Source organism: Erinaceus europaeus, chromosome 19 (genome assembly GCF_950295315.1).
Source record: "Erinaceus europaeus chromosome 19, mEriEur2.1, whole genome shotgun sequence".
In the NCBI taxonomy this organism is placed as follows: domain Eukaryota; kingdom Metazoa; phylum Chordata; class Mammalia; order Eulipotyphla; family Erinaceidae; genus Erinaceus; species Erinaceus europaeus.
In genome coordinates this window covers 60,102,431-60,117,451 of record NC_080180.1, presented here as the reverse complement: position 1 = coordinate 60,117,451, position 15,021 = coordinate 60,102,431, and the positions used below count along the sequence as shown (strand labels likewise).

General features: G+C 51.3%; 1 protein-coding gene across 3 annotated transcripts in view; it reads right to left on the bottom strand.

The window, feature by feature from the left end:
* The window catches only part of TBC1D9 (TBC1 domain family member 9), a 77,104-nt gene that overhangs the window by 4,621 nt on the left and 57,462 nt on the right, over positions 1–15,021 (bottom strand). For all 3 annotated transcript variants that reach the window (XM_007536314.3, XM_060179044.1, XM_060179045.1), the window contains 8 exons: positions 10,095–10,212; positions 6,664–6,949; positions 5,655–5,784; positions 5,442–5,540; positions 5,250–5,318; positions 4,564–4,804; positions 1,319–1,384; positions 988–1,074 (listed from right to left, as the gene is read on the bottom strand). In XM_007536314.3, coding sequence (XP_007536376.1) covers positions 988–1,074; positions 1,319–1,384; positions 4,564–4,804; positions 5,250–5,318; positions 5,442–5,540; positions 5,655–5,784; positions 6,664–6,949; positions 10,095–10,212 — 1,096 coding nt within the window. The remainder of the gene's footprint in view (positions 1–987; positions 1,075–1,318; positions 1,385–4,563; positions 4,805–5,249; positions 5,319–5,441; positions 5,541–5,654; positions 5,785–6,663; positions 6,950–10,094; positions 10,213–15,021) is intronic.

The following is a 15,021-nucleotide window of genomic DNA, read 5'->3' as shown; positions in this document are numbered from 1 at the left end:
GGCTTCACTCCTGTAAGCTAACTTCTTTTGTAAGATAGAATGAGACAGAGGGATGGGGGGCAGAGCACTGCAGTCTCCTCGGCCACACTCTAAGCTCAGAGCTGAGCCGCGTGCGCGAACAAACAGGCGCACCGTCCGGGCTAGCCGTCTCACTAGCTCTTACTTTTGACTTTCCTTCCTTCCTTCTCTCTTTTCAACTCATCTTTTTTTAAAAAATATATTTTTATTGATCTATTCTTGGGTAGACAGAGAGAGAATTTTGGGGGTGGGTAAAGATATAGAGAGACACCTGCAGCCCTGCTTCATCCCTTATGAAGCTTTCCCCCTGCAGGTGGGGACCGGAGGCTTGAACCCGGATCCTTGTGCGCTGTGATGTGTGTGCTTAGCCAGGTGTGCCACTGCCTGCCCTCCCCTCTGTCTTTCCTTTTCTTTTCCTTTTCTCTGCTTTTCTTTCTTTCCTTCCTTTCTTCCCACCAGTATTATCACTGGGTCTTGGTGTCTGTATGCAAACCCGCTGCTGCTCCCAGCAGCCATTTTTTCCCTTATGATTATCATTATCGTTTCTCTATTTGCCAGGACAGAGAGAAACTGAGGGGGGGATAGAGAGGAACAGAAAAAAAAGAGACACCTGCAGATCTGCTTCACCCCTTGTGAAGCTTTTCCCCTGCAGGTGGGGCCTGGGGGCTTGAACCTGGATCCTTGCTCACGGTAGCCTGTGGGTTCAACCAGGTGCGCCACCACCCGGGCTCTTGATGCAGAAGCCCCTCCGATTCTGGCGAGAACTGGACAGCAGGGTGGCGCTGAGGGTGCCCCTGGCCGTGGGAGGGAGTGGACAGGCACCATGCCCGGTCTCTGGACGTTGGCACGTGGTCCCAGCTGCCCAGCGGCCACCCGCCTGCAGACATCTGCACACCCAGCACCATGAGGTCACCTGCTCCAAAGGGGGGGGGCTCAGCGCACAGCCCTGGGGGAAGGGGGAGCACTCACCGTGCGTGCACTCTGGGGTGATGTCCTCAAAGAAATACTGGGTGGCTTCAAAAGCAGAGTCTGGCTCGTCCGGGTCCGAGGAGGGCTCTGGAGGGCAGGAGGGGCAGTGCTGAGAGGCTGGAAGACCTCCAGTCCCAAGGGTGAGTGGGTGTGTGTAGGGGTGGGGGTATGGTTGCCCGCTACCTCCAAACCTCAGTCTCCCTTCTGGGTGCCCCCCAGCCTGGCTCCCCCTTGAGCCCCTGCTCCTTCCTGTCCTGCCGGTTCAGGACCCGGAGTGGACCCTGTGAGCCGGGACAGCCTCTCGGAGCGGAGATGCCTGGAGCCCACTCACCGGGCAGGACGTGTACCCTGTAGAGCAGTTTGAGCTTCTCCGTGAGGTCCCCGTGGCAGGCGGCACCTGGGGGTCACGAGAGAGCTGAGGTGAGGGGCGCCTGTGCCGGTGACCAGGCAAGCTGCACCTCCCCCCCCCCCACAAACTGCTGCCAAGGCGTTCCACACAGAGGGAAGGCGGAGAGCAGTTTCACAAACAAAATTCTTTCTTTCTTTCTTTCTTTCTTTCTTTCTTTCTTTCTTTCTTTCCCCTTCTGTTGCCCTTGTTGTCTTTTTATTATTGCTGTAGTTGTTGTTATTGATGTCATTGTTGTTGGATAGAGAAAAATGGAGAGAGGAGGGGAAGACAGAGAGGGGGAGAGAAAGATAAGACACCTGCAGACCTGCTTCACCGCCTGTGAAGCGACTCCCCTGCAGGTGGGGAGCTGGGGGCTCAAACCGGGATCCTTACGCCGGTCCCTGCGCTTCTTGCCATGTGCGCTTAACCTGCTGTGCTACAGCCTGACTCCCCACAAACAAAATTCTATGGGAGAGAGACACACATCACAGCACAGCTCCACTCTCCACGGACCTCATGCATGCAAGGTAGGTGAGCTCTCTCCTGGCCCTGTCACCGATACTTGTGATTCAAGACTGGGTCAGCAGCTTTAGTGACTTCTCTCATTCCGTGCTGTCTGCAACTCTGTGGTGCAAATGGCAAAAAGCTCCAGAGGGGACGGTGAAGCTTATGACGCCCAGAGGACAGTCTCTGTGGACACTGGTTCACTGGCCGTCACACTGGGGCGAGTGTCCGGTCCCCAACACCCACACACCCCCTTCCTGGCCTCGCCTCAAGCTGCAGATGACACCAGCTGACTGGGGGCTCCTGCTGGTAAACCCACCTCTGCCCTCTTATTCTGGGGGAAGACATGGAAGGCACCGCCCACCTTTCCCAGATTTCTTTTTATTATCATTATTTTATTTATTATTGGATAGAGACAGCGAGAAATTGGGAGAGGAGAGGGAGATAGAAAGGGAGACAGACGGGGCAGGCGGCGGCACACCTGGTTAAGTGCACACAGTTCTAAGCGTAAAGATCTGCACAAGGATCCAGGTTTGAGCCCCCAGCTCCCCACCTGCGGGGGTGGGTGAAACAGGTCTGCAGGTGTTTTATCTTTCTTTCCCCCTGTCTCCCCCTCCTCTCTCAATTTCCTGGCCACCAGGAGCAGAGGATTCGTACCAGCACCAACCCTGGAGGCAAAAATAAAAAGGGGGAGACAGACAGAAATACCCGTAGCTCTACTTCACCACTTGTGAAACTTTCCCCCTGCAGGACGGGGTCCAGGGGCTTGAACCCGAATTCTTGTGCACTGAACCAGGTGTTCCACCACCTCCCCCCACCCTCCTGTAACAGACCTTCTAAGTTCTGGCCCACCGGTTGGCTTCTGTGGCCAGAGCTGACCTGGTGGCCTGGTACTAACCCTGAGATTCCTTCCCGTTGCCAGGCGGAAGTCTACTCTGCTGAGAAACTAAGGATCCCAGCACCCACCCACCACCAGCGATTTCTGTCTCTTGGGCTTCAGGACTCTCTTTCCTTTCGTGAAGATCTTCAGACAACTGGAATTGGCTAAATTTAAACAGGTAGTTGGCTCTGTCACTCTCTCCATAGAGAATCTCCGTTCCTCCTTTGTATTTGCAACTTCTACTAAGATTATTGCTGGGGATCAGGGCATGCACACACGCATGCACGAGGAACCGGGTTCAAGCTCTGGGCCATCACCTAGGGCCTCCTGCAAGGGGCAGGCTTCTCAGAGTGGAGGAGAGGTTGCTCTGGTGTCTCTTTCTCTCTTTTTTTTTTCATTTTTTTCATAGAGACAGAGAAAGCAGAGAGGCAGAGAGTGAAAGAGACCACAGCATCCAAAACGTCCTTCATTGTGGTGGGGCCTGGCCTGCGTTTCTCACGTGACAGAACAAGACGCTATCCAGGGAAGCTACTTTGATAGCTCCTGCTTCTCATCTAAAGAGGAGGGGGGCGGGGATGGGGAGAAAGGATGGGAGGCAGGTCACTGGGGCAGTGGAGTTGTGCTGGCTCTAACCTAATAAAAAGTAAATAAAAGAGGAACATACACACAGGACATTAGGGAAAACTGAGACATCACTATTCTCTCTCCAGAAGGCCATTGTTAGGATTCAGTGACCGAGCAAAGTTCTAGAGGTCAGTATAGAGCAGCCCACCCCATGACCTGGGGACCACACCCACACCTCCTTTCGAATGGCATCAGCTTCTCTGGCCTGTTTTGTTTTCATTTGAGAGGAAAGTCTAAACATTTTCTTTTCTATTATAAAGTTACCATGGGCTGTGGATTCAATGGCTCAATTGGCATTTATTTGTCTTGAGACATTTCTAACAATTTCCTTCTTGGGTAATAAGCCCATAGCCTCACCCCGTGCAACACGGCTGAGTTACCCCTCACCCCCAGCCCCGTGTTTTCATTATTTCTTTTTTTTTTTTTAAGCTTTATTTATTTTCCATTTTGTTGCCCTCATTTTTTTTATTGTTGTTGTAATTATTATTGTTGTTGTTACTGATGTTGTCATTGTTAGATACAACAGAGAGAAATGGAGAGAGGAGGGGAAGACAGAGAGGGGGAGAGAAAGACAGACACCTGCAGACCTGCTTCACCACCTGTGAAGCGACTCCCCTGCAGGTGGGGAGCCGGGGGCTTGAACTGGGCTCCTTACGCCGGTCCTTGCGCTTTGCGCCACATGCGCTTAACCTGCTGCGTTACCGCCCGACTTCCACATTCTTTATTTCTTAAGGAATTGGGAGGGGAGCAGACACAGAAGGCAGGGGTGTGTGTGGTGGTGCACCTGGTTTAGCGTACATGTCACCAACCACAAGGAGGCAGGTTCGAGCCCCCCTCCCCACCTGCAGGGGGTCTGCTTCACCAACAGTGTCTCTCTTCCTATCTGAATTTCTCTCTGTTCTAAGAAAATTAGAGAGAAAAAAAAAAGGTAGGGGGAGAGGGAGAGAGACAAAGAGAGAGAGGGAGAGGAGAGAGGGAGAGGAAGAGACAGACATCGCAGAACTATTCCACCACCCCTGGAGTCCCAGATATTGTCCAGTGTGCTCCCATGAGTGCTGGGGCTCGAACCCAGGGCTCCAAGGATGTACACGGAGCAGCACTGACATGGCAGCAATTTTGGCCTATGCTGCTTATCCCCACTGCCTGCTCCCCCAACTCTCAGGTCACACTGCAGCCTTACTCAGCCCAGAGATGAACTCGCGGAAGTTGATCAGCGAGTCTCCGTTGTCATCCAATAGCTGGAAGAGGCGGGCAGCCAGCACGTCCGAGTGAGCCCCGCAGGCCCAGGGGAAGAGCAGCGCAAACATGCCCTTGAACTGCTCGAAGTCGATGCGGTACTGTTCCAGGTAGGGCAGGCTGGGGTCATGTCGGTCCAGCGCCGTGCTGCTGCCACCCCAGTAGCAGCTGGTCAGGTGCTCGGCCTGAGGCGGCAGGAAGAGGAAGAGGATGGGGACGGGGAGCTGGGACTGGACCTCGTGCTCCAGTCAGAAGAAACCACTGAGGGAGGTGTGGCTCAGTGGGTGTCACAGGCCAGGAGGGTCAGAGCACCTTCCCGGTGAGTGACACGTCCCCCCACCCCGCACCTCTGCAGCTGACACCCCCCAGGAGAGCTGGAGGCAGCGAAAAGAAGCAAATGCTGCCCCCCCGCCCCAGTCCCACCCCAAGCTCAGTCAGGAAGGGACACTCGCTGCTTCCTCATTTAGAAGGAGGAAAAGGCAGGGAGGGACTCAGCAGCAGAGTGCAGGCCTTGTCTGCATGGAGCTCCCAGGTCTGGCTCTGGACACGACAGCTTACTGGGTGCTCCGGCGTGCCCCCCCAGAAACTGCTGGAGTGACCGTGCGCCCTTGAATCTACTGGGAAGCTCACCTTGAACAGAGAGTAGAGCTCTTCCAGCTCATCGATGGTGAAGGACGTTTCCGTGACGATTGTGCGGACCTGTGAAAAGAGCCAACGCGGTAGAGTCCACATGGGCACACCAGCAGTGGCGCGGCTTGGGGAGTGGGGAGCCCCATAGCAGCGTGGGGGGGGGGGGCCTGGCGCCCTCTCTCCCTGACTCACCACGTTCCTCTTGGTGGTGTCCTCCAGCGTCTGGATTACCTTCAGCCTCTGCTTGAATCGCATCTGCTCGATCAGGTCTGCCCGGATGGCCCCGAATTTCTGCAAAGGAGTCGGGCACGGGGTTGGAGGACACCGCTGGCGGCGTGGCCTGCAACCACTTGTGTGCATCAGGTGTGGGGTTCCCCCCCCCCCCGGCCCCAGGGAGACACCTACCTCATAGGAAGTTCTGATGAGCCTGAAGATGTCCACCTCAGGGAAGGGTTCCACGTCGTCGCTGAGCAGGGAGTGCAGGTGAGGGATGGGTGGCAGTGTGCTGTCCTTGTTGGTTACGCTGTCCAGGTACCTGCAGGGAGGACAGGCCAGAGGCATGGAGCTCCCCCCACACCTCCTGCAAATGCCTCAGCAGGGGCAGCAGAAGACAAGCCTCTCCTGTAGAGAGGGGACACCTCTTAGCCTCTGAGGACAGAGCTTGGGGCTGGGAGCCGGTGCACCTGGTAGAGCACACACGTTACCAGGCCTGAGGGGTTCAGGCCCCCATCACCGCCTGCGGGGTTGGGGGGTAACGCTTCACAAGTGCTGGAGCAGTGCTGCAGGTCTGTCTGTCTCCATCCGTCCCTCCCCTTTCGATTTCTTTCTGACCAATCAAAGGAAAGGAGAATGGGGCCCGGTTGGGGGGAGGGGGTAAATGGTTGCTGGGACCAGGGAATTCATCACGCAGGCACTGAGTTCTAGTGATGGCAGCAGTGGCAATAAAATAAAATTAAAATAAATAAAATAAACTCTTCTTGCCGGTTTACCAGATCACTGCTTGTTTCATCTAGTGTATGATGTGTTGGGGATTGAAGCTGAGAGCTCTAGGGCCACAGGTGTGCAAGTCTGTTGTGCTGCAGCTAATGCTATCTTCCCAATTCTGAAACTCAGCTTCTTAGCTACTAATAAAATTGTATTTTTTGACTAAGAAACCAACAACATAAGGAGGGGAGACAGCATAATGACTATACATTTGTCTTTCATGCCCGAGGCCCTGAGGCCCCCATTTCAATCCCCAACATCGCCATAAGGCAGAGCTGAGCAGGGCTATAGTCTGTTTGTCATCTTTTGCCCTGTACTGCTCTCATTAAAAAGAAACAAAAAATAAATAAAAGCCAACAGAGCTGGGCACGAAGGCAGCGCCGCAGAGCCTGTAGATTCATGGCTGAGTAACCCGGGCGCCGGCCCCCACCTGCCCAGCACGGTCATGGCCTCCCCGTCGTCCTTGCAACCCAGAAGCTTGTCCACGTTGGCGTCCAGCACGGCCAGGGCCAGCTGGAAGATGACCTTGATCCCCTCATAGAAGAAGCAGTCGACCACCACCACGGCGCTCTCGAAGGGCATGACGCTGAGGAAGAGCGTGAGGAACCAGGACAGTGAGATGGTGGAGATGACGCCCAGGTCCTGCATGCAGTCGTACAGCTGCGGCACGTGGTCGCGGGCCAGCTCCTCAAAGACGCCCTGGTCCACCAGCGCCCCTGTGCAGAAGGGGCGGGGTCACAGGCATAGCCACGCCTATATCAGGGCGGGGCTGGAGGCCTGGGGGCGGGGTCGTGGGCAAGACCACGCCCACCCAGAGAAGGCCACGCCCATCAGGGACGGGGCTGGATGTCTGAGGGCGGTGCCACAGGCACAGCCACACCCAGAGCCCAGAGGAGGGCTGGACACCTGGGGGTAAGATCTGAGGCACAGCAATGCTCAGTCCAGGGCCTAGGGTGGGCGGGGACACCAGTGGGTCCAGTTGCCACGTCCCCCACCCCCATGGGGACCTTGGGCTAACTTGGCCCTGTCACCAAGCTAATCTTGGCTGCATCTGCTGCCTGGGGGACACCACCTTACTCTGCTGTAACAGCAACAAGAGAAGCAGATGAGCTGCCCCAAGACGTGCCACTGTGGGGGCCTGAGAGGACAGAGTGCACACTGTACCACCTGCAAGGACCCAGGTTCGAGCCTTGGCCAGCATGTGACAACACCAGTGGGGCTGGGCAGTGGTGTCTCTTTTTCTTTCTCCCTCTCTGTCTCTCATCCTCTCTCTCTCACCCTCTCCCTTAAAAAAAAAAAAAAAAAGAAAGGTTAAGGAATCACACAGCCAGGGAGGGATAACCTTGCAAATGCAGAAAAGAAAAAGAGGGAAAAGAAAGAAAGGCGGGTCTCTTTGGCAGGTGGGTTATTTTGAATGCAAGAGAAGTTCCCACTCTCTGAACGACCTGGAAGAATTTAAGTCAGGGGTCTGTCTGTAGCAGGAGCACTGTCCCCAAAGATGGCTTTTTTTTTTTTTTTCTTTTTTTTAACCAGAGCCCTCAGCTCTGACTTACGGTGGTGCTGGGGATTGGACTTGGGACCTCTGGTGCCTCAGGCATGAAAGTCCTTTTGCAGAAGCATCATGCTGTCTCCCCGTCCCTGAGATGGCATTTTCTATGAGAGTATCCAGCACAGGCACACAGTGGTGTGCTCGTCTGTCGTCCTGCTTGGAAGCCCCAGAGCCTGGTCCTTCTCCTGAGCTCCAGGGCAGCTGCCTGATGGTATGCGGGCCTGACTTCCTGAGTGGGTCCTGTGAACGTGGGATTAACTCTGCTTCCCTCCTGTTCATCTCTCTCTAAATCAACCCAATCACCAAGACAACCAAGAAACGGAGGAGAGTAGGAGGAAGCACTGCTCCTCACACAACTCTGAGGGGGCTTGAGAAGTCAGCTCACCCCACACATGTGAGGTACACAGGCAATCTTAAAAAAAAAACGCACGTGTCGGGAGTCTGGCAATAGTGCAGCGGGTTAAGCGCATGTGGCACGAAGCGCAAGGACCAGCGTAAGGATTTCGGTTCAATCCCCCGGCTCCCCACCTGCAGGGGAGTCTCTTCACAGCAGGTCTGCAGGTGTCTATTTCTCCCCCTCTGTTTCCCCTCCTCTCTCCATTTCACTCTGTCCTATCTAACAACAACATCATCAACAACAATAATAACTACAACAACAATAAAAAAACAAGGGCAACAAAAGGGAAAATAAATAAATACTAATTTTTTTTAAATGTACATGTCCATGATATTAATCAGTTAGTTGAAAATAAATAAATACTAAATTTTTTTTAAATGCACATGTCAGTGATATTAATCAGTTAGTTTGTGGACATGTATGGAGTGTGCACTGGAGTAGCTTCCTTTCTTGGCCAACTCTTATTTTTCTTTAAAATATTTTATTTATTTATTTATATATATATATTTAAATATTTATTTTATTTACTTATTCCCTTTTGTTGCCCTTGTTTTTTTTTTTTTTAATTATTGTAGTTATTATTGTTGTTGTCGTTGTTGGATAGGACAGAGAGAAATGGAGAGAGGAGGGGAAGACAGAGGAGGAGAGAAAGATAGACACCTGCAGACCTGCTTCACCGCCTGGGAAGCGACTTCCCTGCAGGTGGGGAGCCGGGGTTCGAACCGGGATCCTTATGTCGGTCCTTGTGCTTTGTGCCACCTGCGCTTAACCCGCTGCGCTATAGCCCGACTCCCGCCAACTCTTATTTTTAAAAACCGCTCTTCAGGCTGGTTAAAGAGCTCGCCTGGATAATGTGCTGCTTTGCCACGTGAGCGATTTGGGTTTGAGACCGATCCTCACAGTACTGGAGGAAGCTCCCGTGCTGTGGTGTCTTTCCCTTTGTGCCTTGGTCTCTCTGTCTCCATCTGAAGACGTCAGCCTGGAGTGGTGAAGCCCTAGCCTTGTCAAAATATAATGATAATAATAATAACAACAGCACTTCTGGCTCCTTGGCACTCCGGTGTGAATAGGTTTGTTTGTAAGGACTCAAACTCAGAAGCATCACAGCTCTGCACATTCAGCTTAGAGACATTCTGGGAGAGATCTCTCAGAGACGCACATTCCTGTGCAAAGGCCTCGAGACACCTCAGGACCTGGCTGACTGACAAACTCAATAATTGCTATTTCTTTGCCAAGAACCCAATTCTGGAAGATACCTCCAGAAGCAGCTCTGGATGAATTCTATCAAATCCTGTGTCTGTCCCACATAACTAACGACTCCTCTCTTTCAAAAAGGCTTTCTAATGAGAGAGAGCAGAGTGCTGAGGACTGAACTCAGTTCTTCAGGCAGATAAGTTCTGTGCCTCACAGCTATGTACCACTTGGGCTTCTTCCTTTCTGTCATTATTATTGGATATAGGCAAAGAAATTGAGAAAGGAGGGAGAGGAGAGGGACACCTGCAGCCCTGTTTCACCACTTGTGAAGCTTTCCCCTTGCAAGTGGGGACCAGGGGTTTGAACCCGGGGCCTTGTACACTGTAACGCGTGCGCTTAATCAGGTGTGCCACTGCCTGGCTATTCAGCTTGTTTTTTGAATTCTTTAGCCTAGCAGGGAGACCACCCTCTCTATGAGTGAGCCTCTAGGTCCTGCCTTTTTGGGGTGATGGCAGGCAGTGAGCTACCTCCCCTGCAGTCATCCTGCATGAGTCACCTGTGCCCCAGCCTCCTGGATCCACTCATGTACAACTGAGTTCCAGCTCCTGTGGTCCCACCAGGGAAGACAGCAATGTTCTAAGACTCTCTGGTGAGTGGTGTCTGGACGTGAGGGGTCAGCTAGGACTCGGATGGTAAGATGCTGGCTAACTTCCCCACCTACCGACGACTCTGGTGTTGTAGTAGTCAGGGAGCATGCGCTCACACAGGGCCACCAGCAGCCAGAAGGCCTCCTCCTCTTTGGCGTAGAGCAGCAGCACCGAGGTAACAATGTTCATGGCCTGAGGGAGCGAGAGAGGCCGCCATCAACACTTCTTCACTGAATACTCACAGTCAGCCCAATGGCCACCAACCCACCAGTCAACCTGTTGAGGTCAGGGAATGAATAGGAAAACCTGGGAACAAGACTGCTGCACCACACTGGAACACATGTTCCCTGGCCCACATAGTTTCCCATTCTATTGGGGAAGAAAGCAAATGTTGCACAGGAAATGGGAATGGTAACAGGTGTGGGAGTGGCTTACAATGGAAGTGAAGGCGGGGCTTGGAAGTTCATAAGAAGCTGTTATGGGAATGGTATCTTTCTCTCTCTGCCAAGTTGGGAGCATCAACATGTCAATAATGGCTGGCTCTCTCTCTATTTTACTGTCCATGCATACTCTAACATGGGTATGTTCTCAATTTTCCTGAATAAAGTTTAAAATTCTTCAAAATCCATGCTTTATTCTTTTTTTAATTTTTTAAAATTATCTTTATTTATTTATTGGAGACAGCCAGAAATCAAGAGGGGGAGGGGAGATGGAGAGATACTTGCAGCCTTGCTTCACCACTCACAAAGCTTCAGGTGGGAATTGGGGGCTTGAACCCAGGTCCTTGAGCACTGTAACGTGCACACAACCAGGTGTGCCACCTCCTGGCCCCTTCTCAATTCTCTGTTGAGTTTATGTGTGACAAATCTACAGTCATGTGAGGAACGGTCTCAGGCGTATCCCCCCCCCAACACCAGCCCCCCAGCCACCAACCACAGCAAGACCACTACAGGGGCCAGCAAGCTTTGCAAAAGTCTAAATGATAAATACTCAAAGTCTTGGTACACGACACACACATATTCTGCAGAGTTTCATTTATTTAGTGACAAGTACAAGTAGCACTACGGAGCCAGCTTATCAACAGAGCACAGGCCTTGCATGTCTGAGGTTCTAGGTTTAATCCCCAGAACTACAAAATGCCAGGGCTGGGAGTGCTCTGAGCTCTCTCTCATAAAGCTGTGGTCCTGCGGTGTCTGTAAGTCTCTGTTTCTGTCTTTCTGCCTGAAAAAGTTAGCTTGGAGTAAAGTCTTGGTAACAACAACAGAAGCAACTAAGTCTAAAACAGTAATAATAAGAATGTGTAAGAATGTTAGTCCCAGGGAGTCGGGCGGTAGTGCAGCGGGTTAAGCGCACGTGGCACAAAGCACAAGGACTGGTAAGGATCCCGGTTTGAGCTGCCGGCTCCCCACCTGCAGGGGGAGTCGCTTCACAGGCGGTAAAGCAGCTCTGCAGGTGTCTGTCTTTCTCTCCCCCTCTCTGTCTTCCCCTCCTCTCTCCATTTCTCTCTGTCCTATCCAACGACATCAACAACAACTATAACAATAAAAACAACAAGGGCATCAAAAGGATATAAATAAATAAATAAATAAATAAATAAAAAGAATGTTAGTCTCAGAGTCTGGAATGATAGGAGGACTTGAGGAACTCCACAATTCACCCAGAATTGACATCTAATCCATTAAACTGTCATCTGAAAATCTTACCCAGAGAGAGAGAGGGGGGGGGGGGGGGAGAGAGAGAGAGAGAGAGAGAGACAGATGCCACAACCTCAGGAATGTGTGACTCCATGACCAGCCCACCCTTTCATTCTGTTCCAGATGGAGAGATACAGACAGTGGGTGAGATGCCACACACTGCTCCACTGTGCATGACGTGCCCCGGATGCTGTCCTGCTCCCAAGTGGTGCCAGGGCCTTGCACTGGGTCAGGTATGTACCCTCGGCCCAAAGGGCTGTGTGGCCAAGCTGTCAACCTGCCAGCTTCTTGGCATTTTTAATCTTTAACTCTACAAGATAAACATTTCCTTTTTAACTTTGCATAATGTTTTCTCAAATCAGGGCTTCTGGCTCCAGGCTCTCCAGAGAGAACAATGAGACGTTTCACAGGAAAACCTTGCCCAATATCCCCACCCCAGAAGGATGGAGTGATAACAGGTGTCTGAAATTGTAAAGTAGCCTGCCTTACAGAAAGCTATTATCAGGTAGCTCAAGGCCACAAGTCTCAAGGCTCAGATTTTTTTTAAATACATGTATATTTATTTATTTTCCCTTTTGTTGCCCTTTTTTTTTTTTTTTTTTTTTTTTACTGTTTTTGTAGTTATTATTCTTGTTGTAGTTGATGTCATTGTTAAATAGGACAGAGAGAAATGGAGAGAGGAGGGGAAGACAGAGAGGGGAAAAGAAAGACAGACACTTGCAAACCTGCTTCACCGCTTGTGAAGCGACTCCCCTGCAGGTGGGGAGCCTGGGACTAGAACCGGCATCCTTACGCTGGTTCCTGTGCTTTGCACCACGTGCACTCAACCCGCTGTGCCACCACCCAACTCCCAATACATGTATTTTTAAATAGTTATTTATTTTCCCTTTTGTTGCCCTTGTTTTTTATTGTTGTTGTCATTATTGTTGTTGTAGTTGATGTCGTTGTTGTTGAACAGGACAGAGAAATGGAGAGAGGAGGGGAAGACAGAGAGGGGAAGAGAAAGACAGACACCTGCAGACCTGCTTCACCACTTGTGAAGCGACTCCCCTGCAGGAGGGGAGCTGGGGGCTTGAACCGGGATCCTTATGCCAGTCCTTGCGCTTTGCACCATGTGCGCTTAACCTGCTGCGCTACCGTCCCGACTCCAGAGGCTCAGATTTTAATAGTTTTTCTTAATTAAAAAGAGGAAGATCAAAGGATAAGTAGGAACTCATTTATGTTGGAAGCCAAGGATCCTCAGAGCTTTGATTTTCCAGAAACCAGGGACTGTTTGCTTGTCAGAAAGGAATTTCGGTCTAACAGGCTCTTTATTGTGAAGTCTACTCAGTTTTTTCCTCACGCAAAGCATTTGCCAAGATTACACATAAGAATGAACCTGTAGGGGGCCAGGCGTGGTGCACCCGGTTAAGCGCACAAATTAGCAAACTCAAGGACCAGCTTTTGAGCTTCTGCCCACAGGGGCAATTGCTTCACAAATCCTGAAGCAGGTCTGCAGGTGTCAATCTTTCTCTCCCTCTATCTCCCCTTCCTCTCTCAATTTCTCTCTGTCCTACTGAATAATGATTTTTTAAAAATAAATAAAAGGAAAAAAAAGTGGCCACCAGAAGCAGTGGGTTTGTAGTGTTGGCACAGAGATAATCCTTGAGAAACCAAAGCAACAACAACAATGACAACCACCACCACCACCACCAGAATGAATCTGTAGATTTGAGTTCATGATTATGTTCCTGAGCTATTCCATCAAGGTGAGTTTGGTTTTTGTTTTACTTTAGTTTTTCCTTCCAGGGTTATCACGGGCTCAGTGCTGGCACTACAAATCCACGGCTCCTGTGGCCAGTTTTTCAATTTTTTTGGATAGGATATAGAGAAATGGAGAGAGGAGGGGAAGGCAGAGAGGGGGAAAGAAAGATAGACACCTGCAGACCTGCTTTACCACCTGTGAAGCGACTCCCCTGTTGGTGGGGAGCCGGGGGCTTGAACCGGGATCTTTGCTCGGGTCCTTGAGCCTCGTTCTATGTGCACTTAACCCGGTGTGCCACTGCCCTGCCCCCAGAAAGTGTTTTTTTTTTTTTTAAAGTGCAATTTGCAAGAAGCAGGCTCTGTCCTGGGAACAAGGAGGGGACAGTGGTGGCAGGCTAGAGGGGGCACATGCTGGGGCCAGGAGGGCCAGCACTGTGGTGACTGGAGGGCATGGAGTGCTGGGTGTGACAGGGCAGTGCTCTGGCTCTCACCATCATTCATGAGTTACTAAATGTTTAAAGGCTTTTCACATACTTCACATGAGGCAAAGAGAAGTCAGACACCACTCCCAATTGACCAGAGGCATCAAGTCCCACGCCCTACCAGTTATTTCCCTGGCTGCCAACAAGCAAATCTGTGTTTGAACAGTAAACAAGATGGGCCAGAGAAATAGCTCACCAGAGAGGACGTCTCCTTGCCACACCTGTGGCCCAGGTTGAAGGCCCAGGACACAGAAGGGGCTCTGAAGGGCCGTGTGGTGGCAAAGCTGGCTGAGCACACACAGTCACAGTGTGCAGGGACCCTAGTTCAACCCTCTGGGCCCCACCTGCAGAAGGGACACTTTCATGGGCGGTGAAGTCCTGCTGCAGGCATCTCTCCCCTCTGCCCTTCCCGCTTAACTTGTTTTTACATAAAATAAATAATATCAAAAACTTACTTGAATGAAAAGGTATTCTGAGATCTACAAAAGAAGCGAGCATAGCCCAATAAAAAAAGTGGGCCAGGGGGCTGGGCGGTAGCGCAGCGGGTTAAGCGCACATAGTGTGAAGTGCAAGGACCTGCGTAAGGATCCCGGTTCGAGCCCCCGGCTCCCAACCTGCAGGGGGGTCACTTCACTGGCAGTGAAGCAGGTCTGCAGGTGTTTACCTTTCTCTCCCCCTCTCTGTCTTCTACTCCTCTCTCCATTTCTCTCTGTTCTGTCCAACAATAACAACAGCTATAACAACAATAACAACCAAAACAAGGCCAACAACAAGGACAACAAAATGAGGAAAATGGCCTCCAGGAGCAGTGGATTCATAGTGCAGGCGCCAAGCCCCAGCAATAACCCTGGAAGCAAAAAAAAAAAAAAAAAAAAGTGTGCCAAAGAACTAAACAGACAGTTGTCTAAAGAAGAGACACACATGGCCCACAGACACATGAAGAAATGTTCCACTTCACTCATCATCAGAAATGAAACTTAAACTAGACCGAGGAGCCGTCTCACACCTGAGAATGGCTTCCATCAACAAACCAGGAAATGACGGGTGCTGGAGAGGTTGTGGCGAAAGAGAATAGATAACAT